The sequence below is a fragment of the Camarhynchus parvulus genome, chromosome 11 (genome assembly GCF_901933205.1).
Source record: "Camarhynchus parvulus chromosome 11, STF_HiC, whole genome shotgun sequence".
Lineage (NCBI taxonomy): Eukaryota > Metazoa > Chordata > Aves > Passeriformes > Thraupidae > Camarhynchus > Camarhynchus parvulus.
Genome location: NC_044581.1, coordinates 7,910,996 through 7,938,679, shown reverse-complemented (window position 1 = coordinate 7,938,679; position 27,684 = coordinate 7,910,996). Strand labels below are relative to the sequence as shown.

Genomic DNA, 27,684 nt, shown 5'->3' with positions numbered 1-27,684 from the left:
GTGGGGCTTTGGAGGATTAAAAACTAATTGGAAGGGAATGGGAGGAGAAGACAAAGGGAGGGTACTGCCCATACTGGGAACCTCAGAGATGGCTTTTCAGTAAGCTATGTGGTGTCTTGACCTAGAAATAATTATCTTCCCTGAGAGCCACTGATTTTCCTTTAATCTCCTTTTCAGCTCCCTTTTCTGGAATATATCTAAGCGCTGTAATAGAATTGCAAACAAGAATGATTGGCTAAGCATCCTACCTATCCAAATCCAGCAGCCCATTGGGTAGTGGTAATACCAGATATTTGTCCCTGCACCAAAGTCAGTAACTCTGAGGTGAATGCCTGTAAAAGGTCAACTTCTTACATTTCTTTTCATTTGTTTGTTTTTGCTGGGAATAGTCTGTGCAATGTGATATTGCAAGTGTGAGAATGACAGCTGAAAAATCAGGACTTCCCTTCTGTCCTTGCAACCATCATAATAAAATATATTTGGCTTTCTTAAGAAGTGGTGCTACAGCAAAATGCCCTTATGGAGCTACACAGCAAGAAGCAAGGCACAACCACAGGCAGAGACCAATTCTTCTGAAACTCAGTGTAGTTTGTTACCTTAACTGTAATTCCTTGTATCCTGCAGCGCTTGCCTGGCTGTTTAAATGTGTTCTGGCCTTCAGGGGTTATTGTCCTCCTAAAAAGTGCTGGAACTGGAGAGTTAGGCACAGTATTTTGATGAGTCTTTAAAGGCTGTTAAAGCACTAGAGTGCTTTGCAACATTAAATGCAAATGGCTGCTGCAAATGAATTAAGCTTCTATTAGGACCAGAAATACTCCCTGCTCTCTCCCAAAGCATTGTTATGCTTTGGAAGTTTTCCCTGAAAGTCAGGAATGGTGGGGTTTTAGTCCCAAAGACCAGAGCTCCTCCTGGAGACTGCTAGGGCTGCAGTTCTTTCCTGCTGAACTGAGACGCTCCAGTTCAGCCAGTCGTTACTCTGGCAGCAGTGTGTAGGGAGGAAAAAGGGTCTCACATGAGAAGAGAAGGACCACTTAGGACTGTAGAAAGTACAGGCAGGTTCTGTAACTTTCCTGGGAACTCTGTGTACAGACAGCTTTGGTTTTTTGAAAAGAAGGGTCAGAAACTTGCCTCCAAACAACAGCTGAAACTGTCCAGCTCACAGGTCTTTTCCAGGTAAAGCTCATACCTCCATTTGTCAGAAGAACAGAGTACCTGCTGTCTTGGCTGCCTCCTGACATCATGTGAGATACTCTGCCTGTTATAGCTTGTCTCAACTTGTTTTCCATCTTTCCTGTCAGCCTTAAAAGAAGATTTCCTGAACGATCCCCTAGTGGGAAAGAAAACAGACCAACTGGGGCTGCCTCAAACACTGCAGCAGGAGTTTTCACTGATCAATGTGCAGATCCGAAATGTCAATGTGGAGGTACAGAGTTTCCTTTTGCTGGCTTGTTAGGAGGGGATGTGGGCAGGCTGGCTTGTTGGAGCCTTTAGAGGGGAACCTTCTTTGCTGCAGTGACTGCTGTCTGTAAACAAGTTTTATTCTGGGCTGTCGAGATCCCCTTGGCCAGGGGTAGTAAGAAAGAGGATAATCCCAGACAGTGGTGTGAGAGAAATGTTTCAGCACAGTAAGTGCACTGGCTGATCTTGAGAAGGCTGGATGGTGTTTTCTTCTCTGCCTGGACTGCAGACTGGAAGGTGACTTGTTTAGTGCAGTTCATCTCATTTCAACAGGTTCTGAATCCCATCTGCTGAGCTCTGTCCCTCAGATTTGCCCCCTTCCTTACACTCCAGACTCTCCCCTGTGCATGGAAGCTGACTGGAGGCACAGCCCTGGACTGGGCTGGGAGGCTCGAGGCAGCTGCCTGTCTCCTTTCCCCATCCCTGTGGTTTCACAGCTCATGGTGTGATCCAGATGTAGTTTTCTACTGCCTGTTCCTGCTGCACTGGGCCAGGACCTCTCCATGGCCAAGTGAAGTGGGCTGGGGTGCCGTGGCTGGTGGGAGCAGACCCCCTTTCTTGTGCTACCTGGGCTGGCTACAGTGTCTGGATGCTGGAATGTCAGTCTGCTGGTGTGAGCTGAGCCTGTCCCCATCTGCCTGGGGCTTTTTGCTGTCACTGTGTTCCCTGCCCTTGAGAACGGCATGACATCGTCTTATGTGCAGAGGAATCAGCCCCTCAGCGTGAATTTATGCCACTGTAAGTGTAAAAGTCCTGGGAGATCTAACTAGAGACCAATTGCTTTTCCTCACAGATGGATGCAGTGAGTCGCAGCTGTACGGTGTCAGTGCACTGCGGCAACCACAGAGTCAGGATGCTGGTGATGTTCCCTGTCCAGTATCCCAATAATGCTGCACCATCCTTCCAGTTCATCAACCCAACCTCCATCACAGCTTCCATGAAGGCAAAGCTGCTGAAGGTGTGTAAGGAGTAGAGAGTGTCTTTATAAATGTACAAATGATGGATACTTGACGTCTGGATTTTCGAGATATACCTAAACATCAGACTTTGCTGAAGACATACCACAGGTCATGTTGAACTGGTAAATTGTGAAGCCCATAGGATGAGGTTTTTGTTGGTGCAGCAGCCCAGTGTTTGCCTTTTTCCACTGCTTCTTCATTGCTGCTATGTTCCAATGTCATGTGTATTGCCTGAGGATCGCTAACATCCTTCTCCTCATGCAGTTGCCCTAAACCCAATAATAGACAAAATGAGCAGCTAAGCATCCACCTGCAGAGTGATACTATTTTTGAGCTAGGATGTTGCTTACTGCTCTACTACACAAGCTGCTTTAAAAATGAGGGTGTTTTTTTACACAGGCCCTGCTAATTCAGACCAGGTGTTTGATATCTGGTGTAGCAAATACTATTGCTAATGAAATCCTTTCCCCAGCAACACATTGATGGATCACTTTGGGTTTCTTCCTAAAAAAAACTGATCCAGTTTGCCACAAACTAGTATGAAACATATGGGCTGCAGTAATATTGAAGCCTAAGTCCTGTCTCAGTGTGCTGCTAGGTGAACCTCAGTGCTCTGATCAAAGCACACAGCCATTCCTCAGAGCAGACAGCACACCAGTGGCTCCAGTGGACATTAGGGGATGTCTGTGACCTGTTCCTGGCATCTAAGCTGCTCTGCAGACAAAAAGGATGTGGGCAAAGTGTGGAGGTAACTGTGAATAAAGTTGTGTCTTATTTGTATTCCAGATACTGAAAGACACTTCCTTGCAGAAAGTGAAGCGGAACCAGAGCTGCCTGGAGCCTTGCCTGCGTCAGCTGGTCTCCTGGCTGGAGTCTGTCGTGGTAGGGAGAGCTGCGTGGGCTCTGTGCCCTAGTTTGTTGTCTTTTCCCATGTCCCACACTTCTGACTCTGCAGTGAGAGTCTGGCCTCGTTAGATGTGCAAGTAGACCCCTGTGACTGGCCATTACATTTGTGTGAGCACTCTGGTTAATGTTGAAGAGAGCTGGGTGGATGATTAGATGTGTTTTGTTTTCCACAAATGAGGCCCTGAAGGTTTGCTTTGGGGAACTCTGATATCCAGGTTACCAGGAGTGATTGGAGATTGGAGAATCTTAGTGGTGCATGGGAGCTTCCCAACTCAGAATATATTTCACTGACTGCCAGGGCAAGGTTATCATCTGTGAGAGAAGGTAAGCGGCCTCAGGTTGTTGATGGATTCATTCTTGTCTGAGAGGCAGTGACAGATGTCTTCACCTCCTCAGTTCAAAGTCAAAGGTCCTTCTAGTCCTATTCTAGGGTTTTTGTTTTCTTCCCTGAAAAAAAAAACCCAAACTGTGAAAATCTGTTTTTTTCTGCAGCCTTCTGCTGAGGTTTTGTAGGGATGATATTGCAGATAAATCCAAGTCACACTCTGCTCTTAGCTGTGAGATCTGTGATACCTACTCAGCATCCCAGTGTCAGGTATTAGGTCTTTGTGTGGGTGAAGTGTACTGGAGTGGGTGTTTTTAGCATTCAGGAAAAGATTGGAGAGTCTCCTCAGGTTTCTGTTCTGAGAGGTTTTGTTTATTCATCACAAATAAAGGACTGGGGTGGCTGGGGTGGGTTTTTTTTTTTTTACATGTGAAGGCTTATTCTGCTTGGTTGCAGCAGTAATATTGTAAGAGTGGGAACTTTCTCTGCTGTATGGAAATCTGATGACTCGAGGCACCACTGCTTTCAAAGAATTCCTTTAGACTGAAGTAGTAGTATTATTTATCCAAATAAATGCAGATTTCTGCCAAAATTCCTGTGGATAGTCCTGAGGACCCCAGTTATTCACACCACCTGCCTTCCTCACTTGAAGACTCCCAACCTGTGTTTGACACGTCTCGGTTGTGTGGCATTCCCACTCAAGGAGATTTTGTGCCTCATTGAGGTATCATGTTCAGCTCAACTAGCTGTCTTGAGAGTCATATCCAAAGTCTGAAGGTCAGATTTTCTGTATAGTTTCCTCCTGTTCCTCCCCAAGTTAAGCTCTGCGTTTCAGCATGGTTATGGTGGGAGAGAAGTCTCTGGACAAGCAGCCAGAGAAGCTTTTTCCTCAAAGGCAAATGTGCCTGCAAGTGCTTCCACAGCTGAAGCAGCAGCTGTGCTCTGAGCTTGGTCTGCTCTGGCTCAAAGGATGAGCAGCTCCTGTGAGGCTGCTTGGCACTGCCATGTCTGATCTCTGGCTGGATTTCTTTCCTGTGGCAGCAGGAGTGTGACCTTGGGTACCTTCTGTTTCAGAACCAAGAGGACAGCACATCCAGCAATCCCTACGCTCTGTCCAACTCCGTGACGCCCCCCTTGCCCACGTTCGCCCGGGTCTCCAATGCCTATGGCTCCTACCAGGACTCGAACATCCCATTTCCACGGACCTCTGGAGCCAGGTTCTGTGGTGCAGGTCAGCCCTGTCACTGATCCATTAAAACAGGTACCCAAGGAATGGTCCTTTTAGATGTCTTGGGGAGCATTTGCCTCTGAAGAAGATGAGGTTTGGTCATTGCCATGCAAGGAGTAAGGAATGGTGTTAAAGTAGTGATACTGTGGTAAATTTAGAGGTGAAACTAGTTAGCAACTGTTTGCAGTTGAGGTTGCATGTGGGGCTTTAGGATTTGGAAAAGCAGAGATAACCTTTGGCTTATGGCATGCCAGAAGCATTGACAGATCTTTTTATAGAACACTGGGAATAGCTGTTTTCCTTGCCTACTTTTCTGCTACCAGCATCACATTACTGGGTGTATTCTGGCACTCTGTCTTCACAAAACTCCTGTGATTTGGGGTTGAATCTACCCCTTGCTGAAACCACATTCATATTACTAACCACTCTTTTCTCATTCTACTCTCTTTTACTTGTCCAAAATAGCTTTCCCAAGGTCATTAAGAAACTTCCCCTAGATGAGAGATGAGGTACAAATCACATCCAGGTTTCCAGGAGAGCACATAGAGTGTAAAATTCATTAAAAACCAGGTTAAAATCTGAGTAAGAGCTGTTAAGTTTCACTGAGCTGTTTCAGATGTACACATGCCTTCTCTGAACCTGACTGTATCCCAATGTGAGCACATTTTGAAAGCTGCTTTCCATACAGGCCTCCCTGAATTCCCAAGTAAAAGTAAAACAGAATAACATTGCATTGAATAGGCCCAGTAAAGCCTGCTAAATCCTGAAATGCTTACAAGAGTAGGTGGCTGAAGACACTTGAGAGGCTAACAAATGGAATAAGGCTTGTGAGAGAATGTTTTGGAGTTGGCTTCAGATGTCTGGGGCTCTCCTGTTGAAGAAGAGAGTTGTACAAGCTGCAGTGGTTTCTCTGCATTGCCAAACATCACCTCACTTACCTCTGGAGTAACAGTGCTTGGCAAGTTCTGGTGGAGAGTTAAACATGAGCATACATTTGCTCATTTTCTTTTCCTGTCTTTTCTCTAACAGCTATAAGCCACTTGAAATTGTGCTTTTGAGAGAAACATCTCAAAACCTCCATGCTTTGTAGTGGGTGTGCAGGGAGTTGATTTGGGTTGAGAGAATGTCTGCTTTTAGTTTATAATTAGTAAGGGTAGTGAATAAGAGCCAAGCCCCTTGCCTCTGATTCACAGGGAAATCTGGTCATTTAAGTTGAACCACCCCTGAGTAATCTCCTCCTTGTTGCATGATCTTTATGCCATGTCCTGTCCCTTCAGGGTACCTGGTGTATTTCACGAGACCCATGACCATGCACCGCGCCGTGTCCCCGATGGAGCCCACACCCAGGTGAGTGCCCTGTGTGGAGTTTGAGATCTGCTGCTGTCATGGGCAGGAAGGCAGGAAAATACCAGGTCCTGCATTGGAGCCTGTTCCCTCCAGTGTTAGCTGTGGCCTCCATGCAGAGCGCCTGGGCCCTTACACCACTGCACCTCAGCAGAGACTTCTTCCCAGACAGTGGCACCATTGCTGGCAGCTTGGGTTGGTGGAGATGTCAGTGTGAGCTGCAGGATGTTTTGGTGGGAAAAGGCCCTGGAAGTGTATTCCCTTTCTTCCAGGTCTCTGTCAGCTTTATCAGCCTACCACAGTGGCCTCATTACTCCAATGAAGATCCGCACGGAGACTCCGGGCAACCTGCGCTTGTACAGTGGGAGCCCAACACGCAGTGAGAAGGAGCAGGTCTCCATCAGCTCCTTCTACTACAAAGAAAGGGTAAGTACCACACCAAAACACTGCTCCCAACACTTCAGCCTTCATGATCTGTTTTCCTTTCATTTAGCATTGCTAGTAACAGAAGCTTTATATTCCTCTCAAAAAGACATCTTTTTACAGGCAGCTCTGTCAAATGGATTTATCTCCTATTAGTAACTTCTTTACCAATCCTCTCTAGAATTTGGCCTGCTTATTTTGTTGTTTGTCTGTGCTGACCATCACAGTTCCCTTCAGTGAATTATGCTGTCTCCCTTTGCCTTATGTAGGGTTAAAATCTCATCCTTTAAGAAACTGTAGTCTTCAGATAGGTACATGTAGGCAGCTCTTGCTGTTCTGGGTACTCCCTGGTACATATATAACTGCAAAGGGTTGTGACTCTCTGCAGCTTACTGCCAACCTCTCCTGGACTATGGGATGTGGTTGGTTATTTCTATTTCAGGTCTCTCTTTCAGGGATATGTGCCCCCTTTTTTTTAAAAAACAAAACCAATTTCTAAATGATTATTTGAATCCACATAATTCTGGTTTAGGTGCAAGTTTTTTTGTTGTTCCTGTTTACAAGGCTTTGGAGAAGAGTGGGATTGTTTCCTTCTGGAACATGGTAGGTGAGGAAGACCTGTTGTAATTGTAGGGTGGCTGCAGGGTAGTTGTAAAGCAGCTGTGAGGGCCTGGTGTGCCTGGAGCAGATGCTGTGGGAGCAGTAGGCCAAGTAGATTGTTAGAAGCAAACTGTGCTTCAGCAGGGGGTGAAGTGGCTTGCAAAAATGCAGTAAGCTTCCACTGGGAGCCTCAGAATTTGGGGCATTGAGTAGTTTGTTCACTGTCCCTGCAGAGGACATGAATCTGTTGCAGCAGTGAAGAGCTTCCAGGTAACCCAGGGAAAGCCAAAACCTGTCTGCACTCTGCTGGCAGAAGGGTTTGGGAACTTGTGTCCCAGGAGCAGAGGAAGTCAAAGCCTTGAACACCCATCCTTCCTGGGCACCCAGACAAGTCTTATTTTTCTGGTGGTGCTGGGTGTGACAGCCAACCCTGTCTCTGGGACTGTGTCCTGCTTACATGATGTCATTACAGCTCCCAGCTATGGGGAGAGCCCCTGTCCCCAGTGCAAGTTCTGCTTCCATACAGACCCCAGAAGACTGAATCCTCATCCTGTTTTTTTCCCCCCACACAAGCTTTTTTTTTAATGAAAAGAGAAAATGGTGCTGCCTGGAATTACAGAATAGACTTATAGCCTGTCCTAGTCTTTGTAGGAGAGTTTATTTAAAGAGCCACCTCTGTCCTCTGCAGCAGGTTTGTCCCCAGCACACAGCCTCTCTAAGATGACAGACAAGGCTAAAAATAACATGTGGAACCAGCTTGGTGCAATTTCATGTGACCTGTCTCCTCAGCCCTTGTATTGATGGCAACAAGATTTTTGTCACAGGGTAAAAGAATTGAAGAGAACAAAGCATGTGTGCAGCCATGTCTGCTGAAAGCCAAGGGAAATTCCTGTGTTCCCCTTCCCCTGCCGAGCTATCTCCTCGCATGCCGGAATAAATGTAAGAACCCTAGCAGGGAGCTGGTTCAAATGTTCTTGCAGATGAAATAGTATTAAAAAAATCCCCAAAAAGCCTGTATCTCCCTTCAGGAAATGTTTTTCTGATTCTTCAGGAGTTGATGTCATGGCCTCTGTTAGATCAATGCTACGTATTTTTGTTATTTCATTGGGACAGTTTTAAAAAGCCCAGACTCTGAGTTTAGTTAACTCCTTGCTCTGAAGCTTGGATTTTATGTTCACATTAAATAAATGTTGAAATTCTGTGCATCAAATTGTGATATCAGACCTCATCCCCAAAACTGAATTTATCAGCCATAACCAAGTATTTAAATCCAGTGTAGCAACCACTGGCATCCACTACCGTTAGCAAACAAATGGAATTTGCCCATTGCTAGACAGGGAAGATGTCATGTTCCCATAAAGGCAGGGGAGCTGCTGATTCCAGCAGAGAGCTCCTTAGTAAGCCAAAATGAAGCTAAATCTGGCACTGAGCCTTTCTGTGCTCATTTAAATACGTATATATATACATATATGTGCATACACACACATCTATATATATATCTTTCTCACTTCTTATTCACACATGCACACTCCTCATTTCTTCCTCCCTCTTTTTCACTCCTCGAAAAAAACCCACTGAAGAGCAGTAGTCAGCAGAAAGGAGGAGCTTTATCTGTACCATGGCATTGCTGTCAGTGTTTTGAACCTGAGTGTCTCTTGAAGAAGGTGCCATGGAGTTCTTTTTGCCCCTGCAGTTTGAGGGTCGTGCCAGTGGGGACCTGGGGGCTGCTCAGCCTTGCTGTACCTGGGCATGGTGACAGGGGTGTCCTTGTGCTTCCCATCAAGGAACTGGTGGAGGGACTGAGCTTAGTTTTGCTGCTTTTCCGCTGTACTGAATTTCCTTCAACTAACCCTTTTCTCCTTCTCTGTGAGGCCTGCTGGAGGAACCTATAGCACTTAGCTGCAGCCTTCTCCTCTCTTTTTCCACGGGGCCCTGCAGCCAGCCTTGGCTTCCTGGCTGTAGGGCTCTCCCAGCAGTGAGATGCAAGGGGATGTAGAGGCTGAAGGCATGGTTGATGGTCCTGACTGTCTATCATCAACTGAAAACAATGCAAAATACATTGTACCTGACCCAAATATCCCCTTTTATTGTGTTGACTCCTAGAGATCTGTACACAAAACTTTTTTTCAAGTGAGTGTACCCTAATGTGCTTTGAAAGATTCCATTTGCTGTTGTTGTAATACTGTGTGAGTACCTATTGCAATATCTTCAAGTTCCTAATGAAAGCCTCCTTTGGAGCTATTTGGCATAGTCAGTGAATTTGATTGCTCACTCAATCTGGATGAGTTTCTCAACCCATTATGACAATATCCACATGGCCCTGCCAAGTAGCAGTGTCTCTACATCCCTTCTAATATCCTGACATATGGGTTTTATTGTTTGAAATGAAACTGAACAGTTACAGCAGGTTCCAATGAATGAAGTTCTGGAGGATGCTGGATGTTAAAGGGAATCTGAGTAAGCAGGAGTGTCTGTTTAGCTTCCTGCAGATATCTGTGCCATGGCACTGGACAGCTGTGCTGAAAATGATGCAGTTTACACTTAGCTGCCTTCCTCTTCAGCAAGAGGAGTAAAACTTTGGAGTTTAGGCATGTGGGGCACTTGGGTGTTGTCCTCTGCTCAATTCATGGTATGACCAAGGTCGCATGAAGCAGTTCAGTGCTTCTTGCAGTAATACAGCTCCATGTGGAAGACTTTATTCAGATTTGTGTTTGCCAAAGTCTTCCATAGAGGCTGGTGTTGGGCACAGACACAGCAGCCCTTGCTCTGCCAGAGCCATTGGTAATGCTGTGTAAAATTGTGTGAGGGTGAAAGTGGTTTGCAATGTTTGCTGTGTACCAGAGCCATTGGGAACAGTATCTTTTACTCTGCTGGTTCAGGGCACTTTTCATTTCAGTTTATTTACCTCTGTCTTTAACTTTCTTGGTGTCTCTCTTCCCTCCTCCTGGGTATAATGTTTTCGCGTACAGATGTCTCCTCGCTCTGCCCGGCGCCGTTGGTCCATACAAGCAATTAACGACTTCCCGGTACTGTGTGCTGTGCTAATTCTGTCCTTGATATGACCCTGTCTTCTGCCCAAGGGCCCAAGAATAAAATGCCACCTGCCTGCCTTTGAGTAACCTGCACAGAGCTGGGGGACTCGCACTCCACGCAGGGCTAGGGCTTCACAAGAGCAGATGAACGTGTAAGTGGGCAGGAGCAGAGAGTAGTTTGCAAGGTGCAGTTACTGACCTACAGGATGCCTGTTTCACCTGGCCTTGTGGTCAGGAAAGGATGCCAAGGGGTGATTTGAAGTGTAAGAAAAGATCAACCTGAGATACAGAGTGCACTGTAGAGGAGCTGAGTGATAATTATGTATCATCAGCCAACTGATGAGACTGACATTAGAGCACCTAATTTCTGAAAAGACAAAGCTTTGCTGGAGAGGGAGGGAAGATTACTTTAGAGCTGTGGAAGAAGCAAACTGGTTGAGTTTCTAACAACAATCTGTCATCTCATTAATATGAACTGCCACTTCTCAGTGCAATTTGTCACACAGTCTTATTTCCTGGATCAAAAAATACAATTTCTTCTTAACTTGTGATCTTCTCCCAGCCCTTGGAGTTGCACCACTGCATTCATTCAGAGTGGTTGCATTTCAGCCACCCTGGCAGGTACTCCCTCCTCCTGGCACCTGCCCTGCCAAGTTTGCTTTGACAGTTGTTTTCTGATTGTCAGGTCCACGTGTCCCTCAGGCTCCAGCATCATTCATGATATCATCTTCGTGATGATAACAGGATTGCTCAAGCTGTGCTGTACATGTGGGCAATTACTATTTCATCACTCATCTTCCAAGCATAGACAAAGCTCAGAAAATCCTCCATTTCAATTTAAAGATGATCTCTTAAGTCTGTTTGTCTTAATGTCTGCATGAACAACTGTTTTTTCAAGCTGCTGTCCTTCATGCTATCTCTTCATAAGACAGCAGGGAATAAAATACAGTCCTGTAACACCTGATTTAACTTGGTATAATAGGATCAAGTTTTCCTAATTGCAAGAGTTCTAAGACTGTACTAGCAAATAATAGGTGAAAGAAACCAGAAGTAATTTACTTGACTCCATCAAGGCTTTTTGCAAAGAGCCTTGTGAGCAGCAGAGGCAAGAAATGAAGTTCTATCTTGCATCAGGAGCAGACTGAAAGAAAGAAAATCAAGCAATGAACTTGCCATCTTGTGTGGTGAATTACAGAGCACAAAGGCTATGGTTTAATTCCCTTACCACTGTCCTGGAAGGAAGAGCAAGTAGTGATGTGATTAAGTTATAATTTTCAATAATGCATATTTAAAAGGGATAGAGGGGTTAGTCCAAGCCTTGAAGGATTGATTGTATTTGTGGATAACCTTTGAAAGAGGCTAAACTGACTCTCTGAAGGGGGCAGCAGTGCCTAAGGTGAAGACAGAGGCTTACACAAGGAGAGGCCTAGGTTATTAGTGCAAATAACATGCCTTCCTTCTGGAAGAAGAGCTTAGCATTGCTCAAGGTGTTTGGGGAAGCAAGAGTTTAGCAAGTTTACAAGAAGCAATAATTCCTCTTTCTAGCCTCCTCCTCTGAAGTACCCATCCTTCAGGGCAGGTGCCAACTATTGATTGATGGAAGCCATAAAGAAATATTCCTGCTGTGGGGCACTTGATTCAAAAGGGCCTTGGATTTTTTTAGCACCTTTATGGCAGGTGCCTGATACTGTGGGAGATGCTGGAAATAGTAAATGCTGATTATTTTGAAGAGAAAATCCAGGCAGTGCTGCATGAGCCACACGGGGGAGTTAATCTGTAGGCAGTTGTTCAGAATAAAGAAGCATAGCATTCTACAGGGAGGAAGCAATTTTTGCATTTTATTTAAAAAAAATAAATATGAGAAGCAGCTTGAACCTGACTTGAGCAGGTTTAGTTATTTTATACATGTCTTATTGCAGCTTAATCTCTTGGCATTGAGTCTGTTCTTTTCTGTTCACAACCTTTACCTTTGCCCTACTAACACCAGTTTATACCACAAACCCTGAAATTCTGCATATGCTGATGTGAAACAGGCATTTTACATTTCAGGATCCTACTTAAAGCCCTGCCTGCCTCAGCAGGATCCAAAGGCACACACACCCGAGTGTTCAGCATCCTTTCCAAGCGGGCAGCATTTTGCAACTCCTGCTGCTGAGTATGCAGTGATGATGGTGGTTGCTACAAAGCAGTTGGTGGCTTATTCTTGGGCTATCTGTTTCTACATGTAACCCATTTACTGCCATCGTTATCACCTCAGATTGCAGCAAATTACAGCCTTGGGTATAGTAGTGCAGGTGCAGGCTGGCTTTTTTAGTCATTATCCAGTGCTGTTCCCTGCTGTCACCTCCAACCCATGATTGCCATAAATGCTCTGGTTTCTTTCCTTCTCGTGCTCTGAGGAACTGATGAGTCTTAATTTACTTATCACTGTAGCTATTTTCTTTGGTATCTTCCTCTCGTGAAACTGAGGAGCAGCTGGGTAGGTGCAGTTCTCCTTGGCATGGATTCCAGGCTTCAGAAAGAGCTAGAAATGTCGTGGGCAGTGCAGAAGACCTGTGCCTTTGTCCTTCAGCTGCCAGCAGCTAGCTTGGTGCATGTGGATTCCTGCTTCAGCTCCAGTTGTTATGTTCCCTGCTCCCTATCCTGACCTGTGCTCCAGCCCCTAGGAAGAGATGTGTTTTCTGCTCTACCCTAATCCCCCTGAGCCTTGGTGACGCCTTTTGATTACACCATAGTGGGAGCTTCTCCTGGGAGAAGAGGTGGAACAGGAGGGAGGTGGACCTTGGCCAGATAAACCCAACCTAAAGCTTTGTCTCTGGTAATCTCTGTTAAATGTGCTCAAATACCACCTGGTGGAGAGTTACTCCTGTAATTAACACCAGCAATTATTGGATTCAAAGTAGAACTTCTGCTGTCAATGGTGATGAACTTTACCCCATCTGTGATGGTTCCCATACTTCTGATTGTGGGTTTTTTCTAACTCTTAGTTGCTGTAGCTGAGGTAAACCAGAATTGCAAAAAGCCCAGGCTTTTTTAATGGTGACTCTACATGTAGCTTTATGATGTTTTTCTGTCACAGCTTTAGGGGCTGGAAGTGGTGGGCATGGAAGTGTAGTACAGGCAGGGCCTGTGGCTGTTTACTAATTCCATTCCTGGAGCTGCACCAGTAAAGAATTAGGGTTTCCTTTTTTGCCAGTAAATAAGCAGAGTTAAAAGGAAGAAAACAGGACAATTTTGGTTTGAGTCCAGGTTCTCAGGGGGTTCTGGTACATTTAGTGTTTCCATTTGTATGGTGATATGCTAAAAGCAAGCAGCGGAAACCATTCATGAAAGCTCTTTTTCATTCTCATCTTCATTTGTTGTCATTCTTCTCCAAAAAAAAAAAAAGACCCAATTGCCTGTGGAAAATGATATGTGTTGTCCATGTTTGTAGTCTTGAAATGCCTGCTGGGAGGCTTCTTCAGTCTGCTCTTGCAGGGGGCAGGGAACAGGTTGAATCTGTTCCAAAGACTGGGCAGAGGGAGCTCTCCATCGACTGAGTCCTGGGGGCAGCTGTCTTACAGATGGCCAGAAGGTGGCAAGTTGCTCTCCAAATTACTTACCAAGCTCTAGAAGCTCTTGTTGATAGCCCTGCAGAACGTGGTTCTGTGTCTGCAAGCCTGGGCTCAAACACCTGCTCAGACACAGCACAAATAACAGCTTTTGCTGTGAGAAGCCTGGTAGCCCTTCCAGGACAGTGCCTGAACTCTTTCCTCCTGGTATATCATTGTGCTGGGCTCCCAAGCTTCACTCATACATTGATTTTGGTAGCCTCAGCAGCTCCTCACCTCACCTGGGAGACAACATTTGCTGTCCTGCGGAAGAATGAGGTACTCAAGTGCCACTGTTACTTGGGAGCCTTGCTGTAGTACAGCCCACATCCTTCAGCATGGGATTGGCAGCTAAACTTTCAGGTGTTATCAAAACAGGATTAGCTTGCCCAATGTCAAGAGAGGCAGAGGTGATCCAGACTGTGCCTTGATTAGGAACTGATGGACTGAAGAGAGGTGGGTCTCCTACCTGACCCCATTCTAGCCACCTTCCACTGCACAGTGCTCTTCACGTTCAGGGGACAGATAAATACTGCAGGCAGATTGCTCTTGGATTAACTAGGATTTGAATAGATGTGGCAGAGAACTAGTCACTCAGCTTTTCCAGAGCACTGGATGTTGACAGCCCTGTTTCTGCCAGTGTTTCACCCCTCTGGATGTTGGGCATCCTGCAAGCTCTGCTCCTCTTTACTCAGGGGTGGTGGGAGATCAGGGGAATGGTGATGCTTTGTAACATCAGCATCCCTGGAAAAACCCACTTTTGCCTCCTTTGAGGCTGAAATGCCTTCTTCACTTACTGTCAAGCTGGACCCTCTGATCCTCAGCTGTGCAGTGTTCAGAGAACCTTCAGAAGCTCATCCTTTTTGCTTCTTGTGGCATGTGTTAGTAGTATGCTCAGCATGGCAAGACCTCCTCAGCACACTGGCCTAAGCTTGGGCCAGGCAGGCAGTGGCATTTCTTAAGGTCATGAGTAGTTTTTAAAGGACATTTTGGGTCTGATAAGCCTGCCCAGGTTCTCACAGGACTGCATGGTCATGGTCAAAAGCTGTTTGGCACTCAGCCATCCCAGAGCTGGCCTCACCCCCACAGTAAAGGTGATCCTGCTTGCAGATCCAAGTCCTGCCTTTCCCGTATCCCAGTCTGCTCTTTAGGAGCACCAGTGTGAGCCTGGGTAAGCTGTGTCTGCCTTGCAGAACCATCAGCACGGGGCTGTCTTGCTGGCCCCTTGAGAGAGGGGCTGTTGTGCTTGGATGAGATGTGTGGGAAGGCCCAGCACGAGTGTCCCAGGAGAGCCTCCCTAAGTCAGCATGACCGGGTTGGGTCTCTTGGCTCCATGTGGCAGTGAGGGAAGGCACCATTGGAGAGCAGCATTGCAAAGCACTGGAACCCTGCCTAGCAGCCAGCACTTCCTTCAGTAGAGCTCCAGTGCCTTCTGCCTGTCATGCTGCCACACATCCTCTCATCCCTCCTCCTCACTCTCCTAGAGCAAGGAGCTGGAAGAGGTCAGGATACCAGACAGATACTCTATGGTGTTTCACACAGCCAAGGTAGCTTTATGCAGCTTGGCTTTAAGATGGCCTCTGTATCTGTTACAGGGAGTATATGGGAATCTTGGCTTCTTGTTTCTCTTCCCTCCTGTTGGTTCCTCTCCTTTCTTCTCCCCCCTCTTATGTGCCGAGACAGCTGTAAGTAGCTGTGAGCATGGTAGCTAGGGATCCTTGCTAGGAAAACTTGGGCCCTGCTTTATCATCTACCAGTTGTTTGTTTGAAGCTGTTGATAAAGCAGGAGGTGGGAGCCCTGTGCTGGCACTGAACAGGGCTGTTCTCACCCTGAGAGGGCAGACCTAGAGACAGTCTGGAGCTGTGGGCTTGCCCTGAGGCAAAGGGCGAGCAGCAGCTGCCTCCAGCATGTCTCTGTGCTGACGCTGGCTGAAGTCAGCAGTGGTTTATCTGCAAAGGGTTCCCAGAGAATGAGAATTGAATGCTCCTCCTGCCAAACTTGCCCAGGTTTGATTGGCATCCTGATGCTGATTTATTCTATTATTGGCTTTCACACAGGGAAACTCACAAAATACTTTTTGAGTGAGTTTGACCTTGAGCTCGCTGCCTTGACCTGCTTTTCACTTCCTACAGATGGAGATGCTTGTTCTCCTGGGCATGTCATGAATGTTTTCCAGGGTAACACAGAGCCTTCTGAAAGGCAGGTTTGGGTGCTGCTTGCATTATTCCTGACCCTAGTGCTTTGTTCCCTGTCCCAAGCAGCCTAGTGTCCTGTTCCCCAGTAACACCTTGCCATTGGTTCTGCAGAAATCAAGGAGGTGGAAAAGCAAACGAGAGGGGACAGACGCCAACAACCGACCCATCAAAGCTGCTGGGAAAGTTATTATCCAAGATATTTCCTGTTTGCTGCCTGTCCACAAGCTGCTGGGAGAGCTCTACATGTGAGTACCTGTGGGCTGTCATCCTTTTCCAAATGAAAGTAGCTGTCTTTGGCATTGCTGTGCTTTAATTGTGACATCAGTCAGCATGGATCCGTGAATGTTTCTCTACCTCCTTCCTCTGTTCTTGCCTCACTGCTTTTTTTGGTATCCCTCTGCCTGTGAGAGGGCACCTGTCTCCTGTAAATCTGAAAAGTGTGAGGGAAGAAATTTTTGATGAGGTGTGGTCAGCAGAGTTTGAATCAGCATCATCACTGCAAATTTTACAAGTTCCAATTTTCACCTGCTAAAAAGAGAAATTATCAGTAGAAATTCTTGTTCAAATCTCATGTTAAATGCACAGGCTTAAAAATCTCAGTAAATGGCTGTAAAACTATTAATAGCTCACAAAGCTTTTTAATTTCAGAAGTATTTAATATGTTCCCACTTGGAGTCTTGCTTGTACATACCAGGTCTGTTGTGCAGGTTGTTCTGTGTTATTGGAAAGGATGGAGTTCTGTGGGCATTTTTGTGTTTTTGTTGGTTTTGTTGTTTTGTTTTTTTTTTTTTTTTTAACAAAGGGCTTCCTTTTTCCAGACTTTCTAAATCACATGGTTACAAAACCTCTGTTCCTGAATTTTTTTTCTTAGCTTTGGTAATACTGGCTGGTCCTTAACAGAATTTCCAATCTATGGACATTCAGGGAAGAAGCAGGTTTCCTTTATGAGGAAAGAAAGAGAGGAGAAAAACCCTTCTTTCTCTTCCTTTCTATGTTATTAAAAAGAATATTCTTTTGAAAAACCTGTTGGACCTTTCTTCTTGGGACATCTTGTGTAAACAGCCTGACCCTTTTCCTTGTGCTTTAAAAATCTTGAACAGTTGAAGTGTTGGGAAGATTTCTGATGACAAGCAGAAAAACACACGTGGGCTTCTTCAGCCCACCTTGCCAGCCTGTCAAGGCTTCACACAGTGGGTGTGTTATCCCCCAGCCAGCTTGGTTCTTCCCAGTATGCCCCTGTCTCCCTCTGAGTCAGCCAGAGCAGGCTGATGGATTGAATGGGAATAGGACCATGTAGCCAATGGTACCACTTTTAGGGACAAGAATGATTCTGGACTTCATGATACCTCAGCAGAAGTTTGGTCTGATACCCTCTTGGAAATGGTGTTGCTTAGAATCAATCCCAGTAGTGTGGAGTTGGACTTGATGTGTGGTGTATTAGCAAAAATGAATATTGGTAGGAGGATGGCAGTGATCCCTCAGTAACAGAGAAGGATGGGATGGGATCCTGGACATGCAAAGAGTCTCATATTGATTGGGGGGTCTGGGCTGCCCACTGCTGCCAGAGCCATGTTCCCCCTTCCCCCCATTCCTCCCCACCTTTGTAGGTAATGTGCCAATCAGAGCTGAGTTACCTCCTTTCCTTTCAGACTGAATGTGAATAACATCCAGGAGACTTGCCAGAAGAATGCAGCCTCAGCCTTGGCCGTGGGCCGGAGGGATCTCGTGCAGGTATGCCATGGAACCCGACCTCTTCCTCAGCATGCTGTGCCACCCTCCAATGGCTTGTGCTGTCACCAGCACCCAAAGGCCACTGGGGTTCAGCAGCTCTGTCGGGGACTCCCTGGGTGGTGAACCTGGCCTGTGGAACGGCCGCCAAGGGGGTCCCCACCTCTCTGACTCTGGGCATTGAGAGATTCCTTCCCAGGACTGCACACAGATTCTTTTATGCTCTTTGCCATACTGAGTGAAACACATTTTTCAGGGAATTCCTGTAGGCAAAGTGAGGAATGCAGCCTGCTTTTGAGTCATCAAATGGAGTAACTGTGCACAGAGTTGCCTAGCTGCTGTCAGCATTTTGATCCGTAATTTTTTTTGTACTTATGTAATTGTTCCCATTGTTTGGCATTCTGCTGGCACTGGGTACTAAGTGCAGCTATCTTCTCCCAAGAGAGCCTGGGCCCAGGGGCCCCAAAATGGGGCTGGCTATTTGCCTTCAGCTGAAAATAGGAGAAAAATGGCTGTTGTGGCCCATGCTTCTCCCTGTGATTAGTCCATTGCAAGAACATTTGACAGGACATGAAAACACCTGAAAGAGATGGGAATTGGCAGTGCCACAGGAGCTGTGCACATCTCCTCAGCATTTGGCTCTTCTAGAGCTGGATAGGCAACGTGCACAGGCTTACCTGATCTAAGCAGAAGCTGACTCAGGCTGTTCTCTTGCTTCTTGGTGGGTTCTGCAACACCAGCAGAGAGAAAGTAGGTCTAGTTCCCCCTTGTCTGTTCTTCCTCTTGCAGTCTGGTTTGTCCACATTGGACCAGAGTTTGGGTGGAGTAACTTCAGCAAGATTTCTCTGAGATAACTCTGTTTCTTGCTTGGTTTTGCCTGTCCCATGTAACTCCAGCCTGTAGTGCAGCTCACAGCAGACACACAGGCTTAACTTGCAAGTCACAGGTTTGGTGTGCTCTGTAGCAGTGTAGGAAGTGCCATCTTTCCTGTTTGCTTTCTGTGCACTCTCTTACTCAGCCCAGTCCTTGTTTTGGTTTCTCTTCTGTTGCTGTCTCTGATTTCACAGTGAGCAGCTTTGGGACTACTTTTTCTGGCTGTTTGTACTTAGTGCATGTGGTTTTTCTTTATTGTCAGTTCTCTGATTTCTGCTGTCTTTTTAGCACCATGCTCTTTTTCCTTTCCTGCTTTATTTTTCATGCTAAACTAGGAGCTTTCCTCTTCCCTGGAATATTCTAACTGTCCCATTTTTAAGGGCACAGCAGAAAAAAATAGTCCTAGATCGGTGGTATAGAGACTGACAAGATGGAACCATTTTCAGAGTAGAGGATGATAAATGAAGGAGAAGTTTCATGTGAAGTGGTTAAACTTCTGAAACAGAAAAAGCAAACAGTGTCCTGTCTGTGCCAGGCTGCATTAGGAGAATAGTGCTCAGTGATACCACTAATGAAAGGGTACTTCTCATGCAAATAATGATTTACCAGTAAACTTTCTGCCACCAGACATCTCTGAACCAAAGAACTGTATCAAATCTAAACTTTTTTGAGGCTAGTGACTATAAAATGCACTAATAGACTATAGACTGTTCTGCTTTTGCATTTAACCCAAACACAAAGTGAGTGGGACAGGAAAGCTTTGGTTTTGTGTTATTCTCTGCATTATTCATGACACAGAGACCAAAACTGTTCCCTGCTGTCAGGGAAAAAAAAAAACCAAACAGACAAGCTCCATTATTATCTGTCTGTCTGTGTGTGAATCTGTGCACACCTATGCCCTGGGAGTGTGGTTAATCCTAATTGTAGCTTTGCTGCTTTTCCTTCCTGTCTGCCAGGTTTGGTCACTGGCTATGGTAGCCACTGATCTCTGTCTTGGACCGAAGTCTGACCCAGATCTAGAGATACCTTGGGCACAACATCCATTTGGACGTCAATTACTGGAGTCCTTGTACGTGTCTTGAATGCTGGGGAGGGGCTGGGGAATGGTTGCTGAAGCAGAGCCCTCCATAACTATGTGTATTGTAAGGGGTCATTTCAGGTTTGGGGTAGTGCCACAGCATGGATTTTTTTCCTATCTCAAGCCTGTGATGCATCACAAAGGGAAATTCCAAATGTTTTTCTGGCATACAGGAGGCAGCCCTTGACCTTCCACCTGTCACTTAGGTCTTCCTTGGCCAGCATTGAGCAATAGGCCAGGCACAGGTGGAGCTCTGCTTTCTATGTCCACAATGCTTGACTTGGAGATTTGGGTTTCCTGCTCCCCACTAAACGAGCCTGTTGGTACAGCACTTTTTTTTCACCTTCTGATTTCCTGTTAGCTTTATTGGGAAGTGTTGCAGTGGCCACAAAGCCAAGTGTTAGCTATAAATGTTTTCCATGTGAATCTGCTCAGGAGTTACATAATCCATGACTGATATTTTCTGTTGATCCATGCTATTTGGAAGTGCAGGATTTGTGTGCTGTGCTTTTCATACCATTGCTTGGCTGAGCTCTCTCCTGCTGCATGGCAGCAGTGGGAGCACAGCACAGGTTGTTCTTTATCACTCCCAGCCTTCAGAGCAAACTGGAAACTTCCCAGCCTTCTAGAAAGCCTGCAGCAGCCTTTTGCCTTGTGACCCAGGTGTGGGACACTTGCACCCAGAGGCCTTTGTCAAAAAGATGTTGTGGCTGGGAGTGAGTCTAATGGCTCCAGCACTACATCAGAGCCCAAGTACTGCTGAATTCCCAGAGCTCCCGTCTTTCTCCCACCAGTTAGGACGTGAGCGTTTTCAGAAGGAGAACTTGGCTCCTCAAAGGTGTGACAGAAAAGCCAACCCAGTCCCTCAGTGCACATGTCTCCTGTGGGCAGTCATGGCACCCAAACCCATGTGTGCAACAGGCTTGAATTAGCTGCCCTGGAGTCTCAGTGGTTTTGCCGCTGAGTTCTGCCCAGTCTCACACTCACTGTCTTTTTCATTTCCCAGGCTGGCTCATTACTCACAGCTCCACGATGTCCAGACCCTGGCCATGCTCTGCAGTGTGTTTGAAGCCCAGTCCAGGCTCCAGGGGTGCCCCAACTCTTGTGTCCCCTTTCCTCAGCGTGCCTCCAACCTGGCCTCCCACAGCCGATCCATTACGTACGGTCGCCATTTCTTTCCCATTTGTCTTGGATATCTTTGAACATCTCTCACATAGATGACATGATTTATTCTCCTTTCCCCCTCAACAGCCCAGCTTTACTTCCTCTGGCTCCTGTTCCAGCATGTCAGATCCTGGGATTGGCACTGGAGGCTGGAGCATAGGTATGAGACCTGGCTAGTAAATAAAGGAACCCTTCCAGCCAAGGTTTTAGGTGGCTCCTGTGGTGGGGAAAAGAGGGAGTTAGTACTGGCTGTGATTGCAGATGTGCTCTGCCAGAGCAGCTCTCTGGGGCTTGGCCAGGATGGTGTGACTCCATGGCTGGAATGAGCAGGCCTTGCAGTATCTGTGTCGAGGCTCCTGCAGTCCTGCACCTTCTGGCTTCAGCAGATACTTCATTCAATGAGTATCAAAAATGGCCTCAAAATGTCATCAGCTGGCTAATTCCACAGCATTTGGGGCAAAAGCAGTGCTGGGCTTTCTTCTCTCACTGAAAAAAACACAGCAGTTGGAAAGACTGGGTTCTTGGTGCTGTGAATATGCACAGAAGTTTTTCACTGTGACAAAGGGGGGCTCTGGTGTCAGAGCTGAAACTTTTGGCAGATTCCTAGTGATATACACGATCTGGGGCAGCATCAGCCCTGTTAGCACCGCAGCTGTAATTTTTCAGTGTGATATCAAGGCATATGTGACATGGGGAAGAGAAGAGGATGGGGGTTAGGGAAGTGGAGGATCTTTTGTAGCAGTTATTAGCAGTCATCTCCCTGCCCCCAGGGCTGTACCTTGCATGCAGAGGCCCCTTTACGTAACAGCAGTCCTGGTGATGAGAGTCCTCCCTGTCTAGGAAAGAGGAACCCAGGTCCGCCCAGGAAACTGTTCCCAAGCAAACTCCATGGGATTGATTGCCTGGTTACTTTTTATCTAAAGCAGAAGGCAAAAGGGATTCCTCCACATCAGATTTCTCTGCCTGGTGATGCCCATTAAGTCCTTTCACTGGAAGTGTAGTAGAAGCACTTGGCAAGCAGAGGCTGGCACGTAGTTCTTGGAGGCGGGGCAGTGTTTGCTGGAATGCAGAGGGTGGTAGGACAGAGATAGGACTGAAACGTGGGGGTGCAAACCTGTGGTCTTTCATGTCCCTTCCTGATTGCAGTTTTGAGGGGGGAGATGCACTCACAGCCTCTTGGTGTTTGCAGCAAACAAAGACACAGAGCAGACCTCCACTCCCTGGTGCGAGTCTTCTCCGGATGACTTCCGCTACGGAAACCTAACGTATCCTGATCCTCGGGAGAGGGAGAAGGACCAGCATGAGAAAAACAAAAGGTAGGTTATCACATGCCTTGGGGGTACTCAGAGATGCCTTACTTGTGTCTCAGTCACGTGGAGCTCCATGGCCAGCTCTCTTGGTGCTGTGCAGTACCACACCTGCCCCTAGACCTTGTCATTCACACAATTACTTGAAGAAGCTTTAGATCAGTGCTGCTGGGATTACACATGATGCATCCCTAAGAGGCCGTGGTGAAGGTCCTAAAGGACAGTCCACCCATGGAGTGTGCACCCTGGAGTGTAGAACAAATCAAGGCCAGAGCAGTTTGTGTTCAGCAGTGTTTCAGCAACCTGTGGGAAGTGCCCTGCTGCATTTCCAGCAATGTGAGCTGGTTGCATAGCCATTGCAGGAAAGAGGATTGCAACCAGAGGCTCTGAGAGTCAATCAGTTACAAGCCTGTTTGCTCCTCTAGGCTGCTGGATCCTGCCAACACTCAGCAATTTGATGACTTTAAGAAGTGCTATGGAGAAATCCTTTATCGCTGGGGCCTGCGAGAGAAGCGGGCTGAGGTTCTGAAGTTTGTCTCGTGTCCTCCTGATCCCCACAAGGGAATTGGTGAGTGTCTGATCCAGTTGTTCAGGCAGAGCCACAGCTCTGCCTCGGGAGCTTAGGCACGTGCAATCTGCAGGGCAGGATGTGTCGTGAATGGAATGGGCAAAGTTTATCAGAGATCCACCCAAGCTAGTCACAAGGGTTTAAAGTGGTTATATAGGTGTAATTGAACCTTGGTACAAATTGTTCCACAGGATTAATGATGGCAAACCAATTATTTAATATGAATAAAATATGAAGAGTTTATTTAAATTGATGAATATAATGATAATCATTTGACTAAAAAGGCCTTAATCAGAGTTATTTACCACACAGTATAGAAAATTAAAACTAGAAATGCAATGCACTGGTTATTAAATAAATAATATCAAAGTTAGCTTAAGAATTATCAGGTAGACACTGATGTCCATCTATAGCAATGACCATGGGCAAATCTCTCTCACTCTGCTTTGAGGAGTGACCTTGAGGGCTGTCCCCACCCAAGGTAAGGATCTTCACACACACCTAAGGGAGGTGTGTTAAAATTTTTCACCATTTAAAAATGGAACTGGTCTTTATGGTATGGAGTCATTGACTGTCAGTCACACAATTTTAGCTAAAATGTTGTCCTGCCTGCTCAACAGAACGTGCTTTATTTTTGAGTAAGATGCTGTCAGCTCTTTGGTTTCTTCTTCTGTAAACATCTGCCTCTCCCTTTCCTGCCAGGATTTCACGTCCCTGTTGATGCCAGCATTTGCCTTACCTATCCATGTGATGGGTATAATTTGGGGTGGTGTGTTCAAGCTGGTTTCAGCATTCTTCAGCACTAAGAACAGCACCCCCCCCCCAATCCATCACTGATAGCTTGCAAGTAAGGCAGAATCCAAGCTGGTTTATTCCTGCTTAGGCAGAGCATCCTGCTACATGGATGAAGTGTTAGTTGGCTACTGAAATGTCACAGCAAATGTGGCATTTAACCTCTGACAGAAGCCAGCTCTGCCAGTAAATGGGTTTGACTTCTTCACAGTTCTGGGTGGAGGTGAGGCTTGCAGGTGTTGGTTCAAGGGCTTTGTAGACTGTAACATCTGTCCAGGAAAGCTGAAAAATTCACACACTACCATGCCAGCAGTGCTCAGCTCTGTGCTGATGAATGACTTTTATTCCCTCTGAGATGCTCTGTCTTCATCTCTGATCCTTGGCTGAAGTGTCCTTATGTTAAAATTGCAAGATGTCTAACTAGGTGAGCTAGCCAGCAAATAGGTAAAGAGAACTTTCCTCCCAAAATACTTTCAGCAGCGTAGATGCCCAGCTTAAGGACAGCTGCCAAATTGTCGTCTTCACAGACCTATAAAAACTGATGTGCTTGACCTGGGGCAGAGGAAAACAGGTGAAGGATGCCTGAGAAAGAGCAGTAGTCTCACTTTGTCACCCAAGACAACTTCTGGGGAGTAATTGGAGTGAAAACAGGTGACTTAATCCACTGCCTTTGCCCATCCTTGGCTGACAGTCTGATGCAGGAGCATCAGGTGGGCTCTCTGATGAGAAATGGAGGCTGTTCTTGCTTGCTTAGTGACACTTTATAGTGCTAAGAGGTGGATGAGACCAGCAGGAAGCCATGAGTCAGTGTCTCCAAGGCTTGAAATCCAGCTCACATTTCCAGCAGACAGCTGTAGCCATCAGGGGAATTGGTGGGCCAGTCAGTGCCTCAGTGCTCCAGTTGCCCGTTCCTTTGATCGCATGTGCAGAACAAACCAAGATCTCTAAACACCCTCCCATCCTGGTGGAGCTTTGAGGCTGTTTGCAGGGCTGTGTCTGTGATTCCAGCACTGACTGTCCCCCTCTCTGTGTGTGTTCCCCGGCAGAGTTTGGCGTGTACTGCAGCCACTGCCGCAGCGAGGTGCGCGGCACCCAGTGCGCCGTCTGCAAGGGCTTCACCTTCCAGTGCGCCATCTGCCACGTGGCCGTGCGCGGCTCCTCCAACTTCTGCCTCACCTGCGGCCACGGCGGCCACACCAGCCACATGATGGAGTGGTTCCGCACCCAGGAGGTCTGTCCCACGGGCTGTGGCTGCCACTGCCTGCTCGAGAGCACCTTCTGAGCACTGGGGACAGCGGGCACGGATTGAGAATTTAATTCCCAAGCCATGCTGAGTCAGCTCTGCTCCGCTCTGTCTGGAAGAGGTCGCTGCAAGGAGCTGGAGCAGGATGTCCTGGCAGTGTGCTGTGGTGATGTTTACAAGTGCTTCCATTACTCCTGCGCTTCCCAGGTTGCTTTCAGACCAATTTGACCAAATTCCCTGTGTCCATTGCTGGCAATGGATGCCACACCAGAAAAATTGCTCTCTCCTGCAGAAGGGTGTATGAATATTCCTTAGTTTGGGATGAAGAGGTTTTTGAAAGCTCCCCTGGAAGGGGCCCACCTGGCAGAGCCAAACTCGCTTCAGCAATGTAGAGTCTTTTCCAGGTGCCTCCTTACATGGGCTCAAACTGAGCAAAAGCAGTTGTTTTACACAATTAAAGCAGAAATAATTCTCAAACAACAGTAAGCTCTGAAGGTGAGTTGTAAGTGGCACTTGAATAGTCCCTGGAACTGTGCTCAGAGTTTCCCTGGAAGCAGCAGGGTCCTTATTTTGAATGGCTGTTTACATCATTTAGATTTCCCCACAAAGCAAGAAAAGGAAATGGCAATTTCAGGATTACGTCTTAAATAATTTCTGCTCACTAGTCAGTACCTGTGAAAAGCCCAGACAAGCACCCAAGGTCCCTGGGATTAGTTGCTTCCAGCAATTTTAGTACTGTTAGGCTTTAAGGTGTTTCCATCTCCTGCTCTGACCAAGTGATAAAATGCACTTTAACTTGTCCCTGTCGTAGTGGTGACACTTCCTGCTCACTGGGAAAGGCATCTGCCTTTTGAGTTTGGGATCCACACTGTCTTTTAGATGTGGTGTTTTTGAAAGCCTTTGCTCCTTCACTGAGAGCACACAAAGATGACACTTACTCAGTACAGCAGCTCCTTTTGGCTGTTTCCAAGCTCTATGGGGAAAATTAGGGTTAATTTGAGATTTGCTGCTGATGGAGTGACAAGGCTCTTGAACAGGGAAGCAGCTGTTTCTGGGGAAAAAGGGGGTTTGGAAGAATGGTGGAATCCATGGAGGCAGAAGGTTTATGACCTTACTTACTGTGGAGCATCAAGTGGAGAATGTACTGCTGGATCAGTTTGGGGCTATGCCTGCAGGGCACTCCCAGTGCAGGGATGCTGCTGTGCGGTGTGTGCACACCTGGAATGTTCAGCCTGTGCCTCTCCAGGGCTGGCTTCAGCCTGAGCTTTGGATTTGGGTTAATGTGTGGCCAGGGATGAGCCAGCTGGAGCTACCCCCACCTGTACTGGCTCTGATCCCTTCTCCCACGCTTGCCTGCTGAGTGGGGCCACGTGCCATTGCCCTTCCCAACCCCTGTGCTAGCTCAGGCAGTGGGATCCTGCTGTGGAATAAACAGATGATAGATCTTAAACAATTAAAACATTAAAATTATTTTTTTAAGTGCTGTTCTGATAGAATGTGGTGTTGCTCTGATGGCTCTCTCTCTCTGTGGGGAGCCCCCAGCAGCTCTCCCTCCCAGTGGGCGGTGAGTGTTGCACCCGTTGCTCTCGGTAGTAGCAGAGCCCCACAAGAGCTAAGGCGCTGCTGGGTCCCCCAGCCCTGGCTGGGACGATGTGCTGGCACCCGCCACACCAGCCTGGGAACTGCCCGCGGTTGTGAGGCTCCTCTTGGGAAAGCGAAGCCGGGCGGCGTCGGAGCTGCCGGCAAACCCAAGCCCACATCCTGCACTTTGGGGAGGCCCTGGGCAGCGTCTGCCCCCCGGAAAGCGGGCGGGGGCACCGGGGTCCTGCCGGCGCCGCCGCAGCCGCGGGGCCGGGGCGCTCCTCGCCCGGAGCTGCCGGGGAGCGCTGCCGCCCTCCGCCTCCCTCCGTGACAGCCATTCAGCTGGGAAGTATTCTCATTTCCATGCTCGAGTGCTCCTGTAGCTTGGAAGGGAAAGGAGATTTGTTATTTAAAGGTGACGGACCGACAAATCGTGGTATTTAGTGTGTTATTACAGTCCATTACGGTCCATCTCCGTAGTATGTGAATGCCCCCGAGGCGGAGCACGCCGGCACTTCAGAGGAAGACGGAAGACGGAAAAGCCCTGACCGTGGTGTTTGTGTAGCCCTGCACAGGTAGGTGGAATTCTTCCCGGATGCTGCCAGCATTTCTCTCACACCCTGCAGCATATCTGGTGGTTCCTATGGGAGCAGCCCCACTCCATGCAGAAGTGACTATTGCAAGGAAACACAACCGGCTTATTCTGCCTGCCTGGAGCCCGTTGAAGAGGGAAACGTTGTTGCCTTTGCTGTGCAGGCAGCAGTAAATGGCCAGAAATGGGGTGTGGTGGTGCCCCCCACCAGCCCCTTCTGTTCTGCCCACCCCCGACTGCCTGTCCCCGCACCCACCTGCCCTTTGCAATAACCTGGTACCAAGTGCAAAAAGTTCCCCGGTGAGGCCAAACCTCGCTCTGAATTGCAGCCTTAGAGAAGGGAGGGGAGCAGTGACTGCTCAGGCAGTGAGTGTGGGCCAGAGCATGCACCAGACCAGCTCTGGGAATACTGCCATGGGTGAACCAGGTGAGAATTTATAGAGTTCAGGTGATGCACAGTGCTCAGGAGTGTGCTCAGTCGTGCTGCAGGGCAGGGGGATGACCCATCCATGGTTTCTGCTGGAGCAGGAGCAAGGGGACATTGGATTAAACCAGCTCTCTGCACGAGGCAGGAGCGCTCTTTGCACTGCGTGGGAGGGGTGTCAAACCACTTCCCTCAGGGCATCCCTGGTGCCACGGGTGTGCCAGGGCTCCAGGAGTGCCTGGACACTGCCAAGGAGAGGAGCTCCATCCCAGG

At 47.4% G+C, this 27,684-nt stretch overlaps 1 protein-coding gene across 2 annotated transcripts in view; it reads left to right on the top strand.

Annotated features, from left to right (window-relative positions):
- WDR59 (WD repeat domain 59) overlaps positions 1-26,310 on the top strand; it is a 47,940-nt gene extending 21,630 nt beyond the window's left edge. The window contains exons 13-26 of one of the 2 annotated variants that reach the window (XM_030955794.1): positions 1,299-1,423; positions 2,252-2,416; positions 3,204-3,299; positions 4,723-4,879; positions 6,154-6,223; positions 6,493-6,646; positions 16,173-16,306; positions 17,711-17,792; positions 19,619-19,731; positions 20,747-20,899; positions 20,997-21,064; positions 22,094-22,220; positions 22,637-22,779; positions 24,618-26,310. In XM_030955794.1, the coding sequence (XP_030811654.1) occupies positions 1,299-1,423; positions 2,252-2,416; positions 3,204-3,299; positions 4,723-4,879; positions 6,154-6,223; positions 6,493-6,646; positions 16,173-16,306; positions 17,711-17,792; positions 19,619-19,731; positions 20,747-20,899; positions 20,997-21,064; positions 22,094-22,220; positions 22,637-22,779; positions 24,618-24,853 (1,823 nt within the window). In that variant the 3' untranslated portion in view covers positions 24,854-26,310. Of the gene's footprint in view, positions 1-1,298; positions 1,424-2,251; positions 2,417-3,203; positions 3,300-4,722; positions 4,880-6,153; positions 6,224-6,492; positions 6,647-16,172; positions 16,307-17,710; positions 17,793-19,618; positions 19,732-20,746; positions 20,900-20,996; positions 21,065-22,093; positions 22,221-22,636; positions 22,780-24,617 lie in introns of those variants that run through there. The other variant, XR_004061066.1, reaches the window with a different exon arrangement.
- The last annotated feature ends 1,374 nt before the right edge of the window (positions 26,311-27,684 follow it).